The sequence below is a fragment of the Cyprinus carpio genome, chromosome B5 (assembly GCF_018340385.1).
Source record: "Cyprinus carpio isolate SPL01 chromosome B5, ASM1834038v1, whole genome shotgun sequence".
Lineage (NCBI taxonomy): Eukaryota > Metazoa > Chordata > Actinopteri > Cypriniformes > Cyprinidae > Cyprinus > Cyprinus carpio.
The window spans coordinates 23,204,461-23,228,227 of NC_056601.1; the positions used below are offsets into that span (position 1 = coordinate 23,204,461).

The following is a 23,767-nucleotide window of genomic DNA, read 5'->3' on the forward strand; positions in this document are numbered from 1 at the left end:
GTTTTTTCTGGACAGGAGAGAAGTTTTGAGCTCTGAGAGTTCACATACAATGAAAACCTACTGCAAAAACTCATTTCAAAATTTGATTTCTCATGATATGCCTCCTTCAATAAACAGCTCTGCTGCAATCCACTCCCAGCTTAGACACATCCTCATGCTATATTGCGTTTTACTGTATACGACCTGATGGATTACAGAAGGTCCACACACACAGTGAAATGGGGTTATATAACGTTCTTTATTGAGTTCCCTTCCATCAAGGGCAATGTGACCATATTCATATAAAACCCGAAGCACATTCTAATGACACTCATAACATAGAAGATACTACTATACTGACTGCACTCTGAAGCTGAAGAAGAATCGGACAGTCAACATCACAGGCAGAAGCAATGTGTTAAGGGGGGAATTTAGGATGCCTTGTGATTAATGAGCTTCTCAATATACCGACGGTCTACGGAACCTGTGTGCAAGAGGCATGCAGATGCATTCATATAAAGGACACAAATTTAAACATCTTTTTAAAAACAAAACAAAAAGAGAAAATGTGCAACACGGTCAATGGCACAGAATTCCGTGAAGGAATGCCCATCCCCTGTTATAACAGTTGCAGGAAGCAGATGGAAATTTGTAATGGTCCCTTTAAGAAGATAAGCACTTTGAGAATAGGGGAATAGTATCAGAGCCCTCCTCTAAAGAACGGCCACGCGGCTAGAGCTTTATGGGGTCTTGGCTCAATGACGATCAGTGTAAGACGGGCCACGGGAACACAGTAATCAAATGAAAGGTGCAGTAGTGATTCGCCCCTTTGTCATGCTGTGCACATGCATGGGTCAACTCTTAAAATCAGCAGTAAGAGCAAAAGAGATTCAGTCCATCAGGTCAGACGACTGAAGTTAAATCTGATGCCTCAAAACATCTATCATTCTAAACCTATGATGATTCAATACATTGTTACACTGATTATAAAACTAGTGTGTGACCCTAGGATGATGGTTAGAAAATGAAGATACACAGAGCAAGAGGGGCTCAGCGGGAGAGAATGAAGAGCAAGATGGTGATTGGTGAACAGCTGAACAAAACACTGAGAGAAGCCAAGTATCCCTAAAACATTTCTCACTGAAAGGGAACAGAGCACACTGTTTCTCCATAAGCAGTCCAGTGGATGATCCTGGATGTCAATAAATACAATGCAGGTCAACTTGAGAGATGGGTCTTACGTTCAGCAAGTAGGTACATTAGGCCAGGGAAAGAACTTTGGGGAGAGAGCAAAAAGAAAAGTCAGAACTTTTTAAAATTATTAAATGAAACATATTTAAGTCTTTTGTTTTTTAACTTAAGTGTTAGATAATGGTGAGTCATCAGTTTGCACTGATGCAGGTTGTATTTAAGAATGATAGTAGCTTTCTGGTTTGTGTCAATAGTTGCACAACATTCAAGAGCAGCAGTTGCAGAACTCACCACTGATGGCCTCTTGGGCGAAATATTTCACATCCATGTCTTGATCTGATGCCAGTTTCTCCAGCACTGGCTTCACCTCTGTCTGCAGACAGCTGTAATATATATATATTTTTTTAATTAGAGCCATGATGCTGAATATTTGTGACATAAAAAAAAATCAACTACTGGTTAAATGTGGATGAACACGTACTTGCTGTCCAGCACAGGTCCAATCTTCTGAAGAGATTTGGCCACATTGAAGCGTACATTGGCTACCTGGTCATTGGACATCTTGAAAACTACAGGGAGCATGTGTTTGGTGGTAATCTCCTGTCCACACACCTCAGACAGAGCCTAAAACAAACAGTTACACACATCAGTACAGCTGCAGGGGTTAAAGATGAATTTGATATGTTTTTTACACACAATTTCTACAGATAATTTAAAATATTTCATTAATGATGCACCATTCTACAAAGAGAATATGAGAAAGATTTTAGTATATTTTAAGGTCAAAATGTACGTCAAACTGCGCTTTTCCACCCTAATGCATCACCACCAACGCCATACATTCCTCTGTGACTCAGCAGCTGTTTGTTAAAGCTGATTAGCTCTGACTCACATTAATGCAAAAGAGGGTAGTCATCCTGTGCAGGTAGTTGGGGTCATTAGCCATGCCCAGCACTTTAGGCACAATGGTGTTCTGTGCCCACTCAGCTCCAAACTTCTCCACCAGCTTCATCAGGTTACAGGTGGCTGCCTCTCTGATGGCATACACTGAAGATCACAGAGAAACAAGTGTTAGTCGACTGAAAGACTCCAACACATTATAACAGCTTTTTCAATTTTTATGCTACAAGCAAATGGAATTACAACTAGATTTTTTTTGTGAGGGACACATGTGCAATTATAGTTCTGAATTCCTGATAAGCAACCTACCATGATCAACAAGCCACGCCATACACAGAGAATTGAGTTTTTCATCGAAGAACTCTACACCCTGCAAGCACGAGAAAGAGAAAGAAGAAAAAGTATACCTCCTATCAGTTAGATTAGCTTACGTGACCTAAGGCGACCTGACTGCAATAAGCTAACAAGATGATTAGTTAAATGCTTTACGTGTAAAGAGAGACTGAAGAATAAGAACTGACCAACAGAACATTCCGATCTCTATTTCAGGATAAAGCATTCTAGGACATTGACGGTCAGGACTCACCAGCTGTCCAGCCAGAAGGGGCATGTACTCAATGATTGCCAGTCGTACTCGCCATTTGGCATCCTCAGCCAGCTCAACAATAGCTGGAAGCAGAGATTGGGAAAGCTGGCGGATTCCAATCACCTCGTTCACGCAGTCCAAGTTGGAGATGATGTTGAGGCGAACCTCTGGACACTACAGGAAGGACATGACAAAAACTGTAACCTTACGGACAACATGCTAACAAATAACCAATACAAATTAAAATCAAATACAATTAAAATCATTACAATATAAATACTGCATGAAAAACTAAATTACATTTCTAAAGCTAAAACACACAGTAGGAGCTATACGGACGTGTCCGTGGCATTTGCGTCTTTTGCAGCATCTCGCAAATGAGTTGCACATTAAAAGAATTTTAAACTTTTACACGCAGCACCACTCAATGTCAGTTCAAAACAGTGGACCAATCAGAAGACCCCAGAGGCGGATATACGGACACTGAAGTGCAGGCACTTGTAGTAAATGTAGCACTGCCAGTTGTCGTTGGAGAGTCCTCCTTTCCGTTTTTCAAATCGATTTACGTATACGTCGACATTCTATGTCCATTATGGTGAAACCCGTGAGACACAACAAAAACACAGCTCTGATCACAGCGTCCTCCATCCTCCTGTTGTCAACGTTCTTCTTTGTTAACGTTGTTGAAAGCCGCGCACAAATGACATCGCTGTCGATCGGCTTACGTCACGTCCTAGTACACACTCTCGGTGCAAATGCAACCCTTTAAATGGTACTGGGAAATAGTTCGCGCAAGATCGTCCCAGTACTTTAATACTGTACATTTAGTTCTGTAACTAAATGGTGCGAAAGGCCCTTTAGACACAAAGACGTGTTCTGTGTGAATGGCCAGTAAGAACCTAGAGTAAATACTTAAACATATTGAGTGACAGGAAAAAACACTGAGTTAGTGCCCTGCTCTTTCTCTCTCAGGTGTGTTCTATTTACATTCATTATTTAAAACATCTGTTTACAGGAGATGCAAGTTATTTTCTACTTTACACAATGTATTATTAAAAATAATCTTAATTTACAAAACATACAAGTTATTTTGTACTTTTCATATGACAATATTTAAAATGTATATATATATATATATTATATATATATATATATATATATATATATATATATATATAGTATATATATATATATATATATATATATATATATATATTTTTTTTTTTTTTTTTTGCAAGAGATGCAGGTTATTTTCTACTTTTTACATGGCAATATTCATTTATTTGGTTTGCAGAGAATGAAAAATGCACTCTCATTAGAAAAAAAAATATCCCACCTTTAAAGGGTACATATACAATTTCAAGTTTTCCTTTCTCTTTGGAGTGTTACAAGCTGTTCATGAATAGATAAGATCCCTAAAGTTGCAAAGACTAAAGTCTCAAACCCAAAGATATTCTTTATAAGTTAAGACTCGTCCACGTAGGGCTGCACAATTAATCGAATTTCTAATCGCGATTACAATTATGGATGCCACAATTACGTAATCGTTCAAAGCGGCAATTAATCGTTCAAAGTCCGCTTATGTAATTCCACATGCTTAAGATGCATTTTTTTCTTTCTACATGTTATCTTAAGGGTTTTTCCCATTATTTTAATTTTAGTTCTGGTATAGCATTATAATACCATTCATATTTTTACTTTTTTATAATTTAAAGAAGAAACCAATCCAATGTATAGTTGACATTTGAGGCCTAATACTATATAAAAATATAAAAATATGGCATGCAGTTGCATCAAACAATGGTATAAACATCATTTAATGTAAATTGTGATAATCGTAATTAATAATCGCAATTACAGTTTCAAGGTAATAATCGACAATTATGATTTTTGTCATAATCGTGCAGCTCTACGTCCACGCCTTCCTAAAACTCCTCGTTTAAACACGCCCCATGTCTACGTCACTGTGTGGGAAGTTTGCATAACACTACCCAAATGTTCACGCAAAGAAAGATGGCGTAACTTTGATTCTCGCTGTAGTATTGTTGCTGCCGCCGCCATGCATGAAGATGATGTGTTTCATTGTGAAAATAAAACTTTGGCCTTGCAAAAGAGGACAACTAGAAATCAGTGGTTAAGTTGTTTTTACAACACTGTTCCAGAACAAGTATATAAATATTACTAAAAATACTAACACTGATTCCATTTTACCAATAAAATTCCAAATAAATAAAATTACAGATTTTTCACTTTGTAATCTGTTCAAAACAATTTACCAAATCGCCTATCCAATTCATTAAACTGTCCCAATCAAGCAATTTGTCTGGAATTAAAACAGCATGTATGTACAAACATGTATGCATGTTAATCTCTGCATACAGTCAGTAGGGATGTTAACCATTAAATGGCAGTGTATCATGACGCAGTGTCAAGTTTTCATCAGGCTGACAACTATGACAATTTTTTTCTTTTTGCAAAACAACAGTGCAAGAACTGATAAAGAACAGCAAAACAGCTTCCAGTCTTAAAACATGGATCAATGCGCACTGTAGTCCAGGAGCTGGCTTTGTTCTATTTATTTTGTGCAGTCTGTGTGACTGACAGATGTTCAAAGACTTCTCCCAAGCAGTTTAAAAACCGATCGCAATACAGACAGCAGCAAGCAACAAAAAGTCCCAGCAAATAAAGAGATGATACGTGAGATAGTGTGCAGCACTCTTCCATTCATCTCTCACTTCAATGCTTTCTGCTTTCCACTAAAAGGCTAGCATTAGCAATGCCTCACCTTGACAGGATCAAAGTGAGCAGTTGCACAGAAGTATCATCTGTGACTGAAATATGACGCAAATTACTTCAGCCAGACCTGTACTGTCTCTCTCTCTCTCTCACACACACACACACACACACACACACAAACACACACACACACACACACACAGCAGGCTTACCTCATCTTTGAGCTGGGCCAAGAAAAGTGGAAGCAGGTGCTCAATGGTGTTGTCTTTGCCTAAGATGGTGGAGAGGCCCATAATGACTGACGCCAGCGCAGACTTCACATGCTGATTAGTGTCTGAGACAAGTTCCTATTGAAAGAGGAGCAAACAACATGCTATCAATGACTATCAATGCTTTAATACAACTTTCAAATAATGACGTGTAATACCTGAAATCTACATGAACTATGATATCTCACTGGTATCAGAATATACTGGAGGTTTAGTATTTCGCTACTGATCCTCCTGGAGGGTATTATTATATAGACTTAGTGACTGTAAAAGCAGTAGGGATACATTGGTAAATTTAAATTTAACAGAGGTAGATATATTTTGGCTATCAGTGGGTAGGACTGTATTTTGGTACTGATTTACTGTTTTAAGTTTGTTTTTAACTCAAGTGTTACATAATGTCAAGCTTTTTTTGCTCAGACAAAAAGAATCTTGCTTTTGGGCTTTTTGCATCTATCTGGTTTCAAATGAAAGGAAAAAGAAAATCAATAAAGAACTTTTATACTGTACTAAATTCCCTGGATTGTGCAAAAATTTTAACTGAATTTCCAGCAAAACAACCATATTAAGTACATGTTAAACTGACTACCATTAAAAAGTTTAGTGTCAAAAAAAAATTTGTATTGATGTATTAAACTGATCCAAACTCACATTAAAAACATTGACTGTTGCCAAAAAATGCTGTTCTTTTGAACTTTATATTCATTAAACTCCTACGACCTGGCGTCCACATACGTGGACATCACATTTTTAGTTGTGTGCGCCCATAAAACCTAATTCTGTGTAATTGGAACCTGTTGTACACAAGCATGGACACTTACACTGCCATCTGGTGGGGTCAGAAGAGAAAAAAACACTTTACACAGAAATTCCAAGATGGCGGGGAACCCATCCGAAAAGTCAGGCAGCCGCACCAGACCAAAACGTCCACAAGGTAAAAAAATCTAATAAAATTTCATTGTTGATTCTTGTTAAGTTATGCATAATGGTGTTGTATGATTAAATATGGCATGACAATTTGACAAATTTTTGTAAAGGTAAAGATGTACTATTTCGCTAAACTTGAAGTACACATATGTGGACAGTGGGACTTAGCTTCGTTGAAAATGTAAAAAAACTAGCAAAAAAAATGTAACTGTGAAACCATAGTTTGTGAAGAATTTGTTATAAAAAATCAATTTACAATAGTTTACAACAGTATAAATTGACATTGCATGTGTGATAAATTACTTTACATAGATTTTTAGTCGTTTAAAAAATTTAAAAATGTTAGCAAAAATATAGTCTGGGAAGAATTTGTTAGAAAACATCAATTTACAATAGTTTACAAGAGTATAAATTGACATTGCATGTGTGAAATAAATTAACATTGATTTTTATTCGTTGAAAATTTAAAAATGTTAGCAAAAAAATGTAGTTTGGGAAGAATTTGTCAGAAAACATCAATTTACAATAGTTTACCAACAGTATTATTTGACTTTGCATGTGTGAAATAACTTTAAATTGATTTTTTATTAATTTAAAAATGTAAAAACTTTAGCAAAAAAATTAGTTTGGGAAGAATTTGTTAGAAAACATCAATTTACAATAGTTTACAACAGTACAAATTTTACGTTGCATGTGTGATAAATAACTTTACATTGAATTTTATTTTATTTTTCTCCTGATATAATTTCCAGGGCATATTCCTTTCAAAGGCACTGGAAATAGTATTGGAGTCAATTGCTGGGGACAACTCAGAGGTAGAGGACTTGTCTGACATTGACAACCCTGTAGAGGATGTTGATTACCATACTCACACAACAGGAGCCAAGCAGCAGTGAGGAGGAGAGTAGTGGGGATGAAGAGATCCCACTCCACAGTCCACTAAGGCCAGCCGGGGACGTAAACGTCTCCGTGGTGTAACTTATGCTTATCGTTCAGACCTTAGCATTGCCAAAAAGTGGATGCTTCGGATGCTCATGCACTTCACAAATGTTGCTTTAGCCAACAGCTGGCTACTGTACCGCCAAGATCACACAGTACGTGGCACACCAAGAAAGGGCATCATGCAATTTCTTGAATTCCGAATGGAAGTGGCTAAGACATACTTGGCCCAGCATAACAATGAACAGGAAGACAGTACAACAGAGACCTCTCAGAACAGGAAAAACAACACAGACCATTCAGAGCCAGAGAAAAAGCGCACTGTGAAGGAAGTGCCCCACATCTCAGTCCGCAGAAGGGCTAATGCACATCTTCCATAGGTGGTCTATCTGAAGAATGCAGCACTTGAGTTCAATTTGTAAACATGCAAGGTGTTCTTGTGCTTGCAAGCTGCAGGCAACTGTTACAAAGTTTTTTCACAGTGGTTAAGTGTGATCAACTGTTCCCACAGATAAAAAGGACATTCCTAGTTTGGAGTAGTTAAAGTTTTTGGGCTGTTGTGTGATATGACCGCTTGTTTCTTATAAATGGTGTTTTTCTATATCCATGTTTAGAAGTTGAAACGTATATATGCAACAGTAACAATAAAAACTGTTCAGGCACAGTACTCAGGCTTTAAATAAAAGAGATTTGCACTTTGTTACACAATGGTGTATTGATTTTTTTTTCTATGGATACAGACCAAGTGTCCACATATGTGGGACATCATTTTTTTCAAAAAGTGCTTCATGTTCAAAGATAATATCTGGTTATTATATTTATTGGTTCCTCCTAACCCCAAATAGCTAGAAGAAATCTAAAATGCAAGTCAAACCAATGTTCGGGTCTTAGGAGGTTAAAGAAAATGGTTTCCACAATAACATTACGCAAATCCAACATTAAGTGGAATTAAGCAATGTTTTCAACAATTATACATAAATGTTTTAAAATATGAATGCAAAAATTGTACATCTAATGCATTAATACATTAAGTTATTCTAAATTGTTAAACATTTTACGGTATTAGTTTTCCTGTATTTTTGATCAAATAAAAGTAGTCTAGGTGAGTATAATGGACTCTTCAAAAACAACCGACCGAAAACTTTTGAATAATAAGGTACATGAACAATTTGAAAATGTTCGGCCACTGTTATGAAATAACACACATGCATGGGATCAGGAAACATTCACATTGCAGCAAGAAGATCTTGTGTAAAACAAAAAACATCTATATGAATGCGGAACAAAGCTGTCCACGGACCATGTTGAATGTTTATATTTCTATGAAACATGTCAAACTTTTTACAAAATTTTTGTAAGGAAGTTTCAAATGTACTTCAGCTAGACAAAAGGTTTGGAATAAAAAGTGCTGTGCTGCCATCAATCTTGCAATTATTTGTATCTATGCTGTGAGCCACTGCAGATTTTTTAGTGGGTGTGTCCAAAACAAATAACACTTTCAAAAAAAAAAAAATTATACTAAGATAACCTGGCCAACAAAGATATTCTTACCAGAACAAAATGTTTCTTACAATACCGGAGAAAGCACTGATTGCTACAGCCACAATGACACACTGTTAATCTGATCTTGTTTAAGTCTTAGACACTTAAGAGAACAGATGCTGACTCAAGAGTTATTTGCCAGTAATGGATCCTGGATTGGAACTGCGCACCAATTAAATGTGACAAGTACTGGAACAATGAGGAACAAGTGATCAGTCTGATATGTGACCGACTGCAGAGATGTTGACAAGCGCTGAATGAAAAAGCATTTTACCTTAACACAGGGGAGAATGTGTGTCATGATGATCGTCTCTCTACTGTCCTCCGGCAAATTTTCACAGAATTCTGAAGATAAAAATCAATTAGGGTCATCACAATAAGAACATTTCAGTAGAAAAATACTAGTGTAATTTTGTGATTATCAGAGAAAGACACTCTCCAGACTAGATTTGGACTTTTATTAAGTAACATGCAGTCTTTGAACCACAGTTTGAAATACCAGCTACAAACAAAACACAATCAAAACCCAAAGATGTTTATATGACAAAAATATTAAATATTATTTTATTCCTTATACAAGAAACTGACTAAACAAAAAATGAAAGAAAAAAGAAGCAAATTTAGGGCAAATATGCTTCTTTTTATATAAATCAGTATTTTTTGCCAACATTTCTGAAACCCGCTGTGACTTGCATTCAAAAGCAACTTGTATTATGCAAACATGCAAAGTGCACACATTTGAATTTGTGCCAAATAAGAGAGGTATGCAAGTTTATTTGTACAGCACATTTCCAACACACTGGTAGTTTCAGTTGCACTTTGAATAAATATATGTTTGATCTTGGTGTTTATAATAAACGCCACTTTAATTTATGTTTTACACTTACATTTTGCATTCCTATTCTGAATGTCATTTAATTTCAGTGATTTATTGTGTAATGATGGGAGCTTAAATACATGTTTAACTTTTATCTACCAGTATTTTACATTATTTATGAATGTAATAGTAAAACATGACATACACATCTGTTTTTTTTCTCTCTCAAGAATGCAATTTTGAACTACGCAACTTATAGATGTGCAACATATTTTACTGAAAATGTATTAACTACGATTATTTAAACCTATTTTGCAAATTAACATATTTGAACTGATTTGCAGATCAAAATCATGCTCATGTATTTCAGGGCTGCGTTGGTGCTTTTTCTCACCTTTGACTTTGTTTGCAGCAGCAGCACGAACCTCAGCCTCACAGTCTTTCAGAAGGTTCTGGAAGGCTGGCACTAGGTCATTCTTTGTGATTTCTGGACCCACGGCTTTCTGTAGCTGTAAATTCACAGAGACAAGCATGTCACTTCATATTTCCATTTTACAGTATCACTTCAGCATTTCCTGCAGACTCAAGGACAAAGCCACTTCCGAAGCATGCTAGGATACAACCAAGGCTATTCTAGCGCTGCACAAGAGATGTGGTACATAATTCTCATTTCTAAAGCAGGTCAAATTGACATTGCTAGAACCCAGGATATTTCTAGCTATTTATATCACTGCATTCAACATTTCTTTTCATGTAAAATATCTGACATTACAAGTGGCTCAGAATAATCCAAAACCATCCGATGAAATGACAAATATTATCATATTATTATGGAAAGGAACTGCATTTAGGTCAAGTTGCACAACAATGAGCAGTGTGCATTAGTGCAGGATTATAGAGAGCTTTAGGGCTGTGAATCTTTGGGTAGACACCAAATCGATTCGATTCAGCCATTATGGAAAACACCTGCTGAACGCAAACTGCGTATGCTCTTCTGTGTCAGCCGCACGATTGTTGCGTTGTTTTCTTTCAAATCAGAGCGTAAATTCACATAGAAAACGTATCCCTTGTGGCACGGCTGACACAGAAGAACGTACGCAGTTTGCGTTCAGCAGGTGTTTTCCAAAATGGCGCTACGCTGATGTGGGGAGAGACAGAGGAAACGACTTGTTGAATAAAGTCATTATTTTTGTTTTCTTCTCTTACAAAAAGTATTCTCGTCACTTCATACCATTACGGTTGAACCACTGATGGCAGATGGACTATTCTGATGATGCTTTTCATACTTTTCTGGACCTTGACAGTGTATTTTACTTGGCAGTCTATGGGACAGTCACAAGCCTCCCAGTTTTTACCAAAATATCTTAAACTGCATTCCGAAACGAACAAAGCTTTTACGGGTTTGGAACGACATGGGTGATTAATGACAACATTTTCATTTTGGGGTGGACTATCCCTTTCCTAAGTTCTTTGAGCGCGAGATCACTTCTCCTTCAGTGCGAAAACATCTTTATCTCATTTAACTTTTCCTCTCCATTTGCAAATGATGATTCTGAAAGAAAATGCGCCCGATGTCTGTTTGCTATAGCAACGAACGCTACTTTCATGCATCTGATTATCAGATAAACCTCATGCTCTTATTTTCAAGGTTGTTGTTAATGCTGAGGTTATTTTGTACATTCAGTTCAACGACATTGTTAAAACACATTTATTATTCAATGGAACTAGACTCTGCAGGGCTGCAGCCCTTCAGGAACTGAGTTTGACACCCCTGGTTTAGACACTTACATTTTTGCTTCGTCTATGCAATAAATGCGCAGCCTTCGACTGCTCAGGTAATGTCGTCGGCATGACCAAGAGCCATTGAAAAACTACAGAAAAGTAAAACTACTTCAATTTAGCATTACTGGCCACAAGTACTAAGGAATGATCACACATCAGCTGCTCAAAAAATGTGTCAGTAAGACGAACTGAATGCAGGCGCAATCTTGTGACAGTCACAGGCGGTAAATAGTGGAGCGTGTGAAGGAGAGATGTACGGTATACTGTCCATGTCCAGAAAGGTAATAAAAACATCTTCAAAGTAGTCCATGTGACATCAGAGGGTCCGTTAGAATTTGTTGAAGCGTCGAAAATACATTTTGGTCCAAAAATAACAAAAAATACGACTTTATTCAGCATTGTCTTCTCTTTCGGGTCTGTTGCGAGTGCGACTGCGGTGACTGTTGACGTATGACGCTGCTGACGTGTTTCTGGCGTGCCCAATAACAAAGAAAACATGTCAGCAGCATCATACGTCAACAGTTGACAGTTTTGCTTCAATAAATTCTAACTGACCCTCTGATGTTTTTATTACCTTTCTGGACATGGACAGTATACCGTACATACATTTTCAATGGAGGAACAGAAAGCTATCGGACTAGTCATTGATGACAATTTTCATTTTTGGCTGAACTAACCCTTTAGGCTCACAATACCAGACAGAATTTTAAAGCTGGTTTGTTTAAAAGTACATTTCTAAAAAAAATTCAGCTGTGATAAGCAAGAGATGTTTTTTGAAGACCAAACCATGTGATTTTGAAGACTGGAGAAATGGCTGCTGAAAATTCTGTTTCGCCACCACAGAAATAAATTATATTTCTAAAAATATTAAAATGGAAAGCATACTTATTTTCAATTGAAATAATATTTAACAATATTACTGTTTTTAAATAAATGCATTCTAGGTGAGCATAAGATACTTTTCAAAATCCTACCAGCGCCTAACTTGACAGTAATGTAGTTATGCCCATGAGGAGAATTATGGGTGAAAAGAAACCCCGCTGCATGAAAATGGAACTTTGTGACAAACACTAGGATTTTTCAATAAAATTCAATTACATATAATTAAATTAACACATGATTTGCTTTTGGCTTACATCAGAGAATTTGTCTGCAACCATGTAGCGAACCCTCCAGGATTTGTCCTCTGCTGCCTGGCGCAGAGTGGGCATTACCAGAGCTTCCAGATCCTCTTGAGGCAACAGAGTGGCAATGCTGACACCAGCTTCCACAGCCAGGAGACGAACAGAGTCCTGCAGTCATGTAAAGGTTTGCATTCAAATGTTAGAAGAAAACATGAAATATTTCCCATACAATTCTGCTCCAGCACTAGTTACATAAACACAATGAAAACTATTCAAGCCTCCAATGGACTTGTCATGCAACATGTGCTCAGAGACTTTAGCTGTGGTTTGAGTAATGACAGAATTAGACTGCGTATATTTCAGTGAGTATTACTGAAACCAGACCTGTTCATCAGATGCCAATGCAGTGAAGAGAGAAATGATGTCACTCTTGACATACTCCAGCTCCAAAACTTTGGCAAATTCACCCAGCTTGGAGGCGGCTGCACGGCGCACCATGGGAGTATCATCAGAACACAGGGTACGGAAGTGCCTGAGGAGAGATGATACATGTGTTAACATGTTTCCAATTAAACAGAAAAAGACGACGGTGAGGTAGTGATTTTCCTTTCCACTTTGGTTATTTTAACATTAACACAGCATAACTAATTATGTTTAGTCTAAATGGCTATTCACACTGAGAGTGAATTATTACCACAATAAACAATACATTTAAGCAATATATTCCTATGGAGCCATTCACACCAGGGACAAAAATTCTGATGTCAGAATATGTTACAGGTTCTGTACAAAATTCAATATGATAGAAGCCAGCTGGGACCCTGTTTGACAGCTGCTAATACTGTCAATACAGAACATGCAAAAGACAGAAAGAAGTGATGTGAAGTGGGAATACATTTAATATACATATAAACTGGTGTGAATATTGTGTAATCTATTAAAAACATGCCCAGATCATGTTTTACCCCAAAATGAAAAGAAACTTTTAGTAAATTATGCCTGTTTTAGCACCATCACTGTAATGCAAAAGAAAAAAAATCTAATATCAATACTACAGATCTAAATGGCAGTATTTCTTGTAGTGCCTTTGATTGTATTACAGCTATCTTTTTACTGTAATACCTCTATGTACTTGCCAGAATTAACAGTAATAAGACAGCAATGAGAATCACTTTTGTGGTTTTGTGTGTGGGGGGGGGGGGGTTAGATTCATCCACCTACCTAGCACCATATATTAAACAGCTATAATATTATTATTAAAAGTCTTTCTTTCATTGCCTTTTTATAATTTAAGCTTATTTAAAAAAGAATAATTACTACATTTATGTATTCGGCAGAATGTTTGATTAAAGATTACGAAGGCTCAAGAATGTAAAAAAAATAAATAAATAAAAATGATGTGCACAGACAAGTCAGAGGGTTATTTATAATAAATAACGCAATTTATTCCACAAAAAAAGTACTGTTAAACTTGAATTCATGGTGACTTTTAAAAAAAAAAGTATTGTATTTGTATTGGTCATTTTTTAAAGTGCTTCTTCAGTGTGCTGTTAGTGTGAACAATCCTGTATTAAATGTATCAACATTTCCAAAAATGAAAATGCAATATTACAACAAAACACTCCTCACAAATATATTAAACTTACTGGCGGATCTCAGCTTTGACTGTACTGGACACTCGTGGGTAGCAGACACTGAAGAGTCCGCAGGCAGAGGTACGTGACGTGAACCAGTCTCCACTGGCCAAACGCTTCACCAGAGGCTCAAAGTGCACTTCCAGGTCCACTGGAGAGTGCTCATGGGAGATCTTCCGCAGGGACTCCACTGCCTTGTCTCGCACCACTGTCTCTTCAACTGTAGCCAAACTCTCCAAAGGGGGCTTAAAAAAACAACAACTCGCAAGTCAGCAAATAAAAAGCAAACAAATTCAAGGTAGGAATTATTTAATTTAGTCAATTTCAGTATGAAATCAAGTCAAAAAGCTTACAAGGAGACAATGCACATATTCAGGGCCTCCAACCAGCATGGTGAAGTTCCCCAGTTGTTCAGCAAGAGCAAGCAGAACTTCATCCTCATCATAGATGGTATCTGATCAATCACAAAGTGAGGAATTGAAAGTTATGCATGAGATGAATTTACCACAGCTAAAATATATCTGTTATAGTCATTTCAGACAGGAAAAAAAAAACATTTACCTGTGAGGAAAGGCAGAAGTTCAGTGCGTGTTCTTTCGACGCCTAGAGCTAAGGCGATGGTGGACAGTTTCTTAATGCTGTTCAATCGTAACTACAGTGGAAAAAGGCAAGAAATCCATTAGAATAGAGTCTTGATATATTTGGTTGTAAAGCAGCTGATTGCTGAGGGACAAAACAGACTACTGGTTTATGTTTACAACTTATGCAATTTAAATGATGGCTTGATAGAAGACAAACTATAAAAACAATGACATCCTTCCCAAACCATTGAGACCAAAAAGATTACACCCTTCATTTCCTTCCTTAATTCCTGTAATTATCACAGTCCTGTATCTTTATAATGAAAGCAAAACGAATTCACCGTTTGGTGACAGTTGTTAATAATTAGTTCTGGTGTATTTTAAAATTGTAAACAAAATATGGAATAGATATCAAACGCAGTAAATATAAATTAAGTTATATATGAAGCCTCGATTAAAAATTGTATCGCTAACGGCTGATTAAGGAGCTTTTCGCTGAAATGACGAACTTTTTCAATGTTGTGTAGCCAAACTATTCAACATTCATGCTTATTTTGTGCTCTACAATGTCTTGTAATGAAATATTGTGATTCTCTATTTAAGTAAGCGAGTCAATGACATAACAGTTAAATCACAGAACAGCTAACTTAGCAGCGTTAGCAATCACAAACTGCTCTGCGTCACACTGTTTTCACACAGAAACGAAGTCATTTGACATAAATCGAATAATACATTTGGGTGCGCTAAATAGCATTCCGGTGGCTTTATCTGTCTTTTTTAATTTGATATATAATCTTATAGGATCTCAATTACTGAATTATCTTTTAGTTGCTAGCCGGTTTGCTAAACTAGGACAGGCCCATGTTACCGGTTTCTGTTAGCTATTCGTGTCAAAATCAAGCCTACGAGTTCCTGTCTATTTCCCAAACTTAGTAGTCAGTGTTAAAATATGTATTTTGTTTACCTGAACATCTTCATTTCTTAATTCGTCAATTAGCACGGCAATAGGGTAAAGAGAGTCGTCGCTGTCTGCTCCCGCCATCTTGGATGCTAAAGGCTGCTTAGCTAGTTCCTGCTACGGGGTTTCTCACTGCTGCCTGTAGACAGCGCATGAGCCCAGCACACTAAAACAGCGCACGAGCCCAGCCCAGCATACTGAATGACTGTAGTCACAAAACACAATAATTTTCTGCAAAATAGCTGGAGTGATCCACTATCAAGGTACATTTAATAATTTAAAATTGTTGCATATGTATTAATGTTTTTTGAAACAAAATGTTATTAAAACAACAGTTTTCAACACCTGATCTTGTGTGCCGGGTGTGTTGGGCAGTAACTCGTTACTAGTAAGTTAAACAGTTACAGTAATAAATAGGTTTGGGTATTGTTTAAATTTTTATAAATTCCAATTCCGAATCGATTCTGCTTGTCATTCCGATTCTTATCAATTCCAAGTTTCTATTCCAATGTGGTCAAAAAAATGAAGTCAAAATGAAAACATTTAGATATAAAGCCTATTTATTTGGTGTCTCTTTTTGCAAAACATTTAATTGCTGGTGAATACAATAAACAAAAATTAGCCAGCGACATAAAAACTGGATTTGATTGAGAGTTGTTTGTGTGCAAAAAAAGATCTGCATGATTCTGTATAAATTTTGACTTGTTTTAATGGAGGTTGTGACGTTAGTGCCCTTTCAAACGTTCACTTCACGTTGTGTATGGGTAAACTCCTGTTTACTCTGTTACTGAAGCCTGATTTGTTCATGTTTGTGTAGCTGCACAAACCAATGCCACATTAGCCCGCCAGAACGCAGCGCCATTTCATCAGAATCTTCTGCTTCCTCAAAGAGGATTATCTCTTGACTTTTTCGTTTGACAGCGTTTGACACTGAAGGATGGTGTGCTTCCGGGCACGAGCCCGAAGCCCTCCTTTCATCTCAACCATTGTGGCCGAAACCGGACAGCGAGCTGATCTGTGTTCTCTCCAAGGCGGTGGAGGATTTGGGCCCCCATGGCCTTTTAAATGAGTGGTTCCTGCTGGGACGCCTTCAGCCACCTTCCCACCAGCAGCCCACCCCATTCTTGCCTGCAGTTCACAAAGAACTGACCAAGATGTGGTGCACCCCCTAATCGGCCCGAGTTAGCTCCTCCTCCTCAGTAGCTCTCACCACCATTGACGGCACTGAGGAAAAATGCTATAACAAGCTCCCCCCTCTAGAGGAGATGGTAGCTGATCACTTGTGCCCAGCATCCGCCCTGGGATTAAAGCCCATGCAGCACATCCCTCGAAGCCCTGCAGGACCACTTTGGCTCTGGCCAACAGGGCATATGCAGCGGCCGGACAGGCCGGATAGGCATTGCATACAGTGGCAGTCCTACAAGTGTTTCAGGCTAAACTTCTCTGTGATATGGACAACATCAGGATGCTTTCAAAGAGCTACGCACAGCGACTGATTTGGCTCTGTGCGCTACGAAATCCACAGCTCAGGCTATTGGCAAGACCATGGCCAGCCTTGTGGTGTTGGAGCGCCACCTTTGGCTGAACCTTACTGAAATAAAAAGATGACCTTCCTTGATTCTCCGGTCTCGCCGAAGGGCCTCTTTGGCCCCGCTGTGGATGGGTTTGCACAGCGCTTCTCAGAGGCTCAGAATAAAGCACAAGCGCTGCGTCACTTCCTTCCTAAGGGCTCTGTAGCTGCGGCCACCAGCAAGGCCAATCCACTCAGCCCACAAAGGGTAGGGAAGTATGAGCCCAGGCTTCAGCAGAGCCCATGGATAGAAAAGTGGTTTCCTTACCCGAAGCACCAAGGCCCACACCCTCGACTAGTGCTGGACCCTGAGCCCCAAAAGCCGTCCTGACCCATCAGAAAGAAAGAGGAAAGGGTCAGTTCTCGCCTTGGCTGGAACTTGCTTTCAGCTTGCTTTCACCCTCCATCCCTCCGATCACCTCTGAGCAATGGAGTTTTGTTTCCCACGGGTCACCCCCTGCAGGTCCAGTGCTTACCCAAATGTTTTACCGCTGTGATAGTGGACCCAAATACTCAAAAGGGCGAATATCCTCTACCCATATTTATACACGTGGATATCAGTTCCCTGCCCCCTCGCGGCAAACTTTCATTCACAAAATTAGATCCACTTACGTCCCAGTTCAAGGCCTGGGCAGCCATAACAGGCATGTCAAGCTGGGTTCTAAAAACAATTTAACATGGCTACTCGCTTCAGTTTGCTCGCAGGCCACCTTGTTTCGGAGGTATTATTCACACTTTGGTTTAGGATAACGAACACATTCTCCAACACGAAGTGCAAACACTGCTTGCAAAAGCTGCTATAGAAATAGTACCTACAGTGAACAGCGAGTCAGGCTTTTACAGCCACTAATTCCTCATTCCCAAAAAAGATAGTGGTGTAAACATTAATAATTTGCGAATAAAGTATAACAATGATAATAATTTGCATGGTTTGATGTGATATGAGCTAACCAATCTTTTGATTAAATCCCCATTGGTAGCGTGATTTATCGTAATGCTTTTTTCCTCACTTGGTCAGAACAAACATGGCAGACTTGTTACTTACTTGTTCAGATGACAATATACGGTGAAAATTTTTATTTTGGTCATATATTCCAAGACGTATGCTAGAATCGGTGAGTGCGAAGTACAGTAAATATCCACACCTGCAGTGAGTGTCTGCCACACATACTCCTCAAAACATTAGATTCATCCGCGCTGGAGCCATGCCAGTGTTGTGCCCAATTCTGACCCACTGCCAGATTATTACCCCCCTAGTATTGGTAGGTTTAGGAGTAGGTGTGAGGGAGGGGTTAGGATTAGGGGTGGGTTTAGGATTAGGCAATCAGGTGGCAATTTGAACAAGGGGGTAATAATTTGGCAGGGAGTCAAAAATGGGCACAACACTGGTGCACAACCCACGCATGGAAGTTAATTCTGCAAACAGCTGCAATTGCAGGTTTTCAAAAAGAGATGGTGACGAAGAGCCAAAATTTACGGACTGCAGCTGTATCCAATTCTGGAATCGGAATTGATTTTTGATTCCCAACCCTAGTAATAATATTACTTTTTGCAGTAAATAGTAGTGTAACTAATTACTAATAAAATTTCAGTAATAATATTACAGCATCCATAAAACAGCTAGTTACTAAGTTACTTCCGATGTCTCAACCCCTACTGATTTAAAGTCCAACAATCCAATAATTCCTAGATTTATTTTCATAATTTTCACAAATTGCACAGGCACATGAAGTCACCAGTAGAAACAGGCATTTGGAATATGAAAAGCTTACATTCAGCAGATGGAAATATTGCCATTACAATGATTTTGTCAGGAGAAAAGATTATCTGAACACTGATGAAAGTGAAAGTGACGTGATATACAGCCAAGTATGGTGACCCATACTCAGAATTTGTGCTCTGCATTTAACCCATCCAAAGTGCACACACACAGCAGTAAACACACACACACACCATGAACACACACCCGGAGCAGTGGGCAGCCATTTATGCTGCGGCGCCCGGGGAGCAATTGAGGGTTCGGTGCCTTGCTCAAGGGCACCTCAGTCGTGGTATTGCCGGCCCGAGACTCGAACCCACAACCTTAGGATTAGGAGTTAAACTCTCTAACCATTAGGCCACGACTTCCCCACAGTTGTGGCATTACTTTACTCTCTGGCATTATATAGCTTGCTTACCCACTATATAAATTCCTGATATAAATTGTATAAAACCTTTTAGAGAATTAAACATTTTCTTATGAACTTTTTATTTTGATAAAATACATCATGGAATATAATCATATATAAGTATAACTATAACTAAATTATAGATATAACTAGCTTCAAGCTTCACATGATAATTAATGAGATTAATACTTTTATTTAAAAGTTACTATCAATCAGTGTTTGTAACAATACTTAAGTGACATTTGCTAAAACATCCAGTATGCAACCAGAACAGCACACTGTAAGAAATATTGCATCCCATAATGCACTGCACCCAACTTGACCTTTCATTTCCAGTGTTATGAATCAACCAGAATGACTTTTAATCTATTTGTTTTCTCATCGGTGTTATTATTATTAATAATAAATAACAAATTAAAACTTGCCAAAAACCATATGGACATATGAAATGTAATAATAAAAAAATAAATAAAATAAAATACAGCAAAATTACTAAAACTTTGAATTCAATTAAAATGAAAATTAAAAATATAAAATAAAATCTAACTCAAAATATTAACAAAAACTATAATGATATATCAATGATACTAAAATAATACATTTAATAATTTAAAACTGTTGCATACATAGTCATCTAATATATTTTAAGACAAAAGACTAAAAGCTTTTCAGTTTTATTGAAGGTTATTTTCAACACCTTATCTCTGAAATAAACTAAAATGAAAACTAAAAATATAAAAAGAAAATCGAACTCAAATTATTAACAAAAACTATAATGATATACCATTGTCTTTTCTTAATGTGCACTACAATCCTTACATGCATAATTTGAAAACTTGATTCCCATAAACAGATGTATAAACAATAACACAAGAAAAAAAAAAGAATCAAACCCATTTTGGAAGAAATAGGGTCATGAGAACTGAGAAAAACGTTATTTAATATGCACAGAAAATGTCTTGTATGATTAAATGGGCTTGTGTCTGTACCATCTGTTCTGCATTCAATTGCTAATTCATGTTCAATTAAAACACACTGATATCCATTATTCATACTAGGCCTGCTTTTGTTAGTTTGCATTTTAAAAAAGATGGTATTCATCTTCACATAAACAACGATTGCATTGATCCAGCTCACCCTGTTAAGGTGACTTGAGATCAAGCTTGTAGTTTCTTTTGTTGTTGTGCAGGTTTGAATTAAAGTGGGAAATCAGTATCAGCATTAAATGGCATCAATCTGGTGCCCTGGATACAGGAAACATTTTCAGGCAACGCTCTGTAGCAGGAAGCTGCTTCACAAAATAGCATGTTTATGACCAAGGGCCATGCCACAAACAACACACAGCATAAAAACAGGCTTACAGTTTTAAAAGGCCAAGTAATTCCTGGTTTTGACAGACAGCGCCAGGTGGCTGATCCTGCCAGGATGGAGAAGCAAATGGTCAGGACAATACACTTACCTGCTTTCATCATATCTGAGGCTTTGTAGATGGTGGATCACTCAACTAAATGTGCACTTGACATGTAAAGAATGGAACAGACAAGATTTGAATGCCAGACTGATCCAGTTTTGTGTCCTGACTAATAACCATCAAACAAGCTTCATACATGTACTGCATTTAAAAAAAAAGAAATGATGTGCTAACTACCATCCAAAATATGAAATGGTAATATTAATTTAATATTTGACTCAGTTATATATATATTTTATAAGTTCTATTTTGTTTCTTCATTAGAACAAATTTGGAGTAATTTAGCATTACATCTCTTGCTCACCAATGGATCCTGCAGTGAATGGGTGCCGTCAGGATGAGAGCCTGTTTTTAACTTTAAACTGTTTAAGCTTCTGGCTATAACCCATTATAATGCTACCTCCATGCAGTGATACATTTCATCCAGTTGTTCTCTCACAACTCACATTTACTTCTTGTAAACGGTGCTTGATCTGTGCATATTTCTCTCTTGATTCAGACAAAATGGCTTTTTCACTAAAGAAAGCAATGTTATAGAGGACTCATAATTTAGCCAGAAGAAGCAATGGTTAAAATGTCATAATGTGGATTTATTTCTTAACAAATACACAGCTTTTTATATCTTAAGATATTAATTGATGGACTGGAGTTGTGTGGATTACTTGTGGATAATTTGATTGCTTGTGTTTTTATCAGCTGTTTGAACTCTCATTCTGATGGCACCCATTCACTGCAGAGGATCCACTGCTGAGCTAGTAATGCTAAATTTCTACAAATCTGTTGTGATGAAAGAAGCAAACTCATCTATACCTTGAATGTCCTGGGGGTGAGTAAATTAACAGCAAGTTTTCTTTTTTTGGGTGAACTATTCATTTAAGAATTTAATCAGTCATTTCACAATCACAAAAAATCTCTGTTATTTACAGTTTTCTATGAATGTCGGAACCTTGTATATTATTTTAATTGTCATCTTCAATGTTACAAACATTGTCAAACCAATACATCTAAACAGACTTTTTACACCCCAAAAATGTTGGACTTTTATGCAGTGATTAGTATAATGGCATCAAAATTTTTCAGCTTTCTTAAAGCACAGTCAATTTGTAAACATCTGAAGTTCTGGATCGTTGTTCTACTTAGCTGTAAATCACTTTTAAAGTATGAAGCATAGAACGGTGTCTGGAAAACTATGTCTCATCTATGTTTCAGAGGGTTTCTGCGTCATAGTGTATAGCGTCAATGGAAGGATTTAAAAAGGATCAGAGTTTCCTGTAGTGTTGTGGGGCTTAACGTGTCGTCACTGTAGACAGCTTAATAATCCCACGAGCCACACATTCATTGCCCTCAGCATGTTTAAATACACCCACAATCTATCCACCACAGCGTACCTATTTTCTATCTTACAGAATCAACAATGACACACAGGGGAAATGATGCCTGTTTTTGGGTGATGCTGTTCAGTGATAATTCTGAGCCTCTATGGACCAGAGCTGCAGCACTTAACTCAAAAACATCATGAAAAAGCAGACATCTCTTTTATTTGTGGTTTCTAAGAAAGCTTAGTTATGCAAATTTAAAATGTCACTTGACACTAGAAAGTTGTTAGTTAATGCTGATCTTAGTCCCTTTACCCACTGTTACAGTTGCGCGAGCAAATCTGACGTAAAAACTCTGGGTTTTCATATTTATTGACCAAAGAATTTTCATTACATGACCTTTGGAAAGAGACTGTGGTGGTGGATTTCCAGTTGTACATCAAGAAGCTTTTAATTAATACTTTGTTACAGAATCTTTTTTTCTGAATTTTTTTTACTTTATATATATATATATATATATATATATATATATATATATATATATATATATATATATATATATATACACACACACACACACACACACATACATATTTACTATTAAGTATTACTATTAAATATTTTATCATTTTTCAAGTAAAATAAATATTTGTATTTTTACAGTATAGCAAAACTAGGACACATTACATATTTACGTATTTAATGTTTTATTTTTATTATTTAATTTGTGATTTTTTCATTAAATTTTTAGCGCAGGACTAGGAAAACATTTTATAAAAATATGATTTTTTATTGTGTTTTTACAGTAATACTACTACTAATAATAATAAAATATTTACTTTTTTAGAACAGAGCAGAAGTATGAAAAACATTTACATATTTTAAATGCTATATAAATATGTGATATTTTAGAAAATATCTAAGTAAAAAGATTTTTTTTTTACAGCAGAGCAAATCTAGGGAAAAATGTTTACATGTTTGATATTAAATAGAAATGTGTGATAATTTTTAGATTTGGTCTAGTTTTAAATAAAATAGATATTTGTAGTTTTAAGAACAGCAGAACTACAGTAGGATAAAACTTTTTATATTAAATAGAAATAACAGAAATATGATAACTTTTAGATTTTTTTTATTAATGTTTTACATTTTATTAATTAATTAATTAATTAATTAATTAATTTATTTATTTATTTATTGGAGCAGAGCTGAGCAGGAAAAATTCACTGATTTAAGATTTTACATATTTCAATGACTGTTTTAGACTCAGAAATAAC

General features: G+C 36.9%; 1 protein-coding gene across 1 annotated transcript; it reads right to left on the reverse strand.

Annotated features, from left to right (window-relative positions):
- Nucleotides 1-219: 219 nt before the first annotated feature.
- Nucleotides 220-16,126, reverse strand: ppp2r1ba (protein phosphatase 2, regulatory subunit A, beta a). The gene is made up of 15 exons (XM_042724954.1): nt 15,972-16,126; nt 14,988-15,078; nt 14,780-14,880; nt 14,439-14,671; nt 13,177-13,324; nt 12,805-12,960; nt 10,281-10,395; nt 9,344-9,414; nt 5,605-5,739; nt 2,657-2,830; nt 2,380-2,440; nt 2,063-2,217; nt 1,652-1,794; nt 1,462-1,553; nt 220-1,255 (listed from the first exon to the last, which is right to left on the reverse strand). Exons 1-15 carry the CDS (start codon nt 16,047-16,049, stop codon nt 1,239-1,241), a joined length of 1,770 nt encoding a protein of 589 aa, XP_042580888.1. The 5' UTR covers nt 16,050-16,126; the 3' UTR covers nt 220-1,238.
- Between the last annotated feature and the right edge of the window lie 7,641 nt (nt 16,127-23,767).

Excerpts from the sequence above, each read along its gene's own strand:
- ppp2r1ba (XM_042724954.1), bottom strand. The coding sequence starts at position 16,049 with ATGGCGGGAGCAGACAGCGACGACTCTCTTTACCCTATTGCCGTGCTA. Across the intron at positions 15,079-15,971 it reads TAAGAAATGAAGATGTTCAG|TTACGATTGAACAGCATTAA; the intron begins GTAAACAAAATA and ends TTTCCACTGTAG. Across the intron at positions 13,325-14,438 it reads GTCAAAGCTGAGATCCGCCA|GCACTTCCGTACCCTGTGTT; the intron begins GTAAGTTTAATA and ends ATCTCTCCTCAG.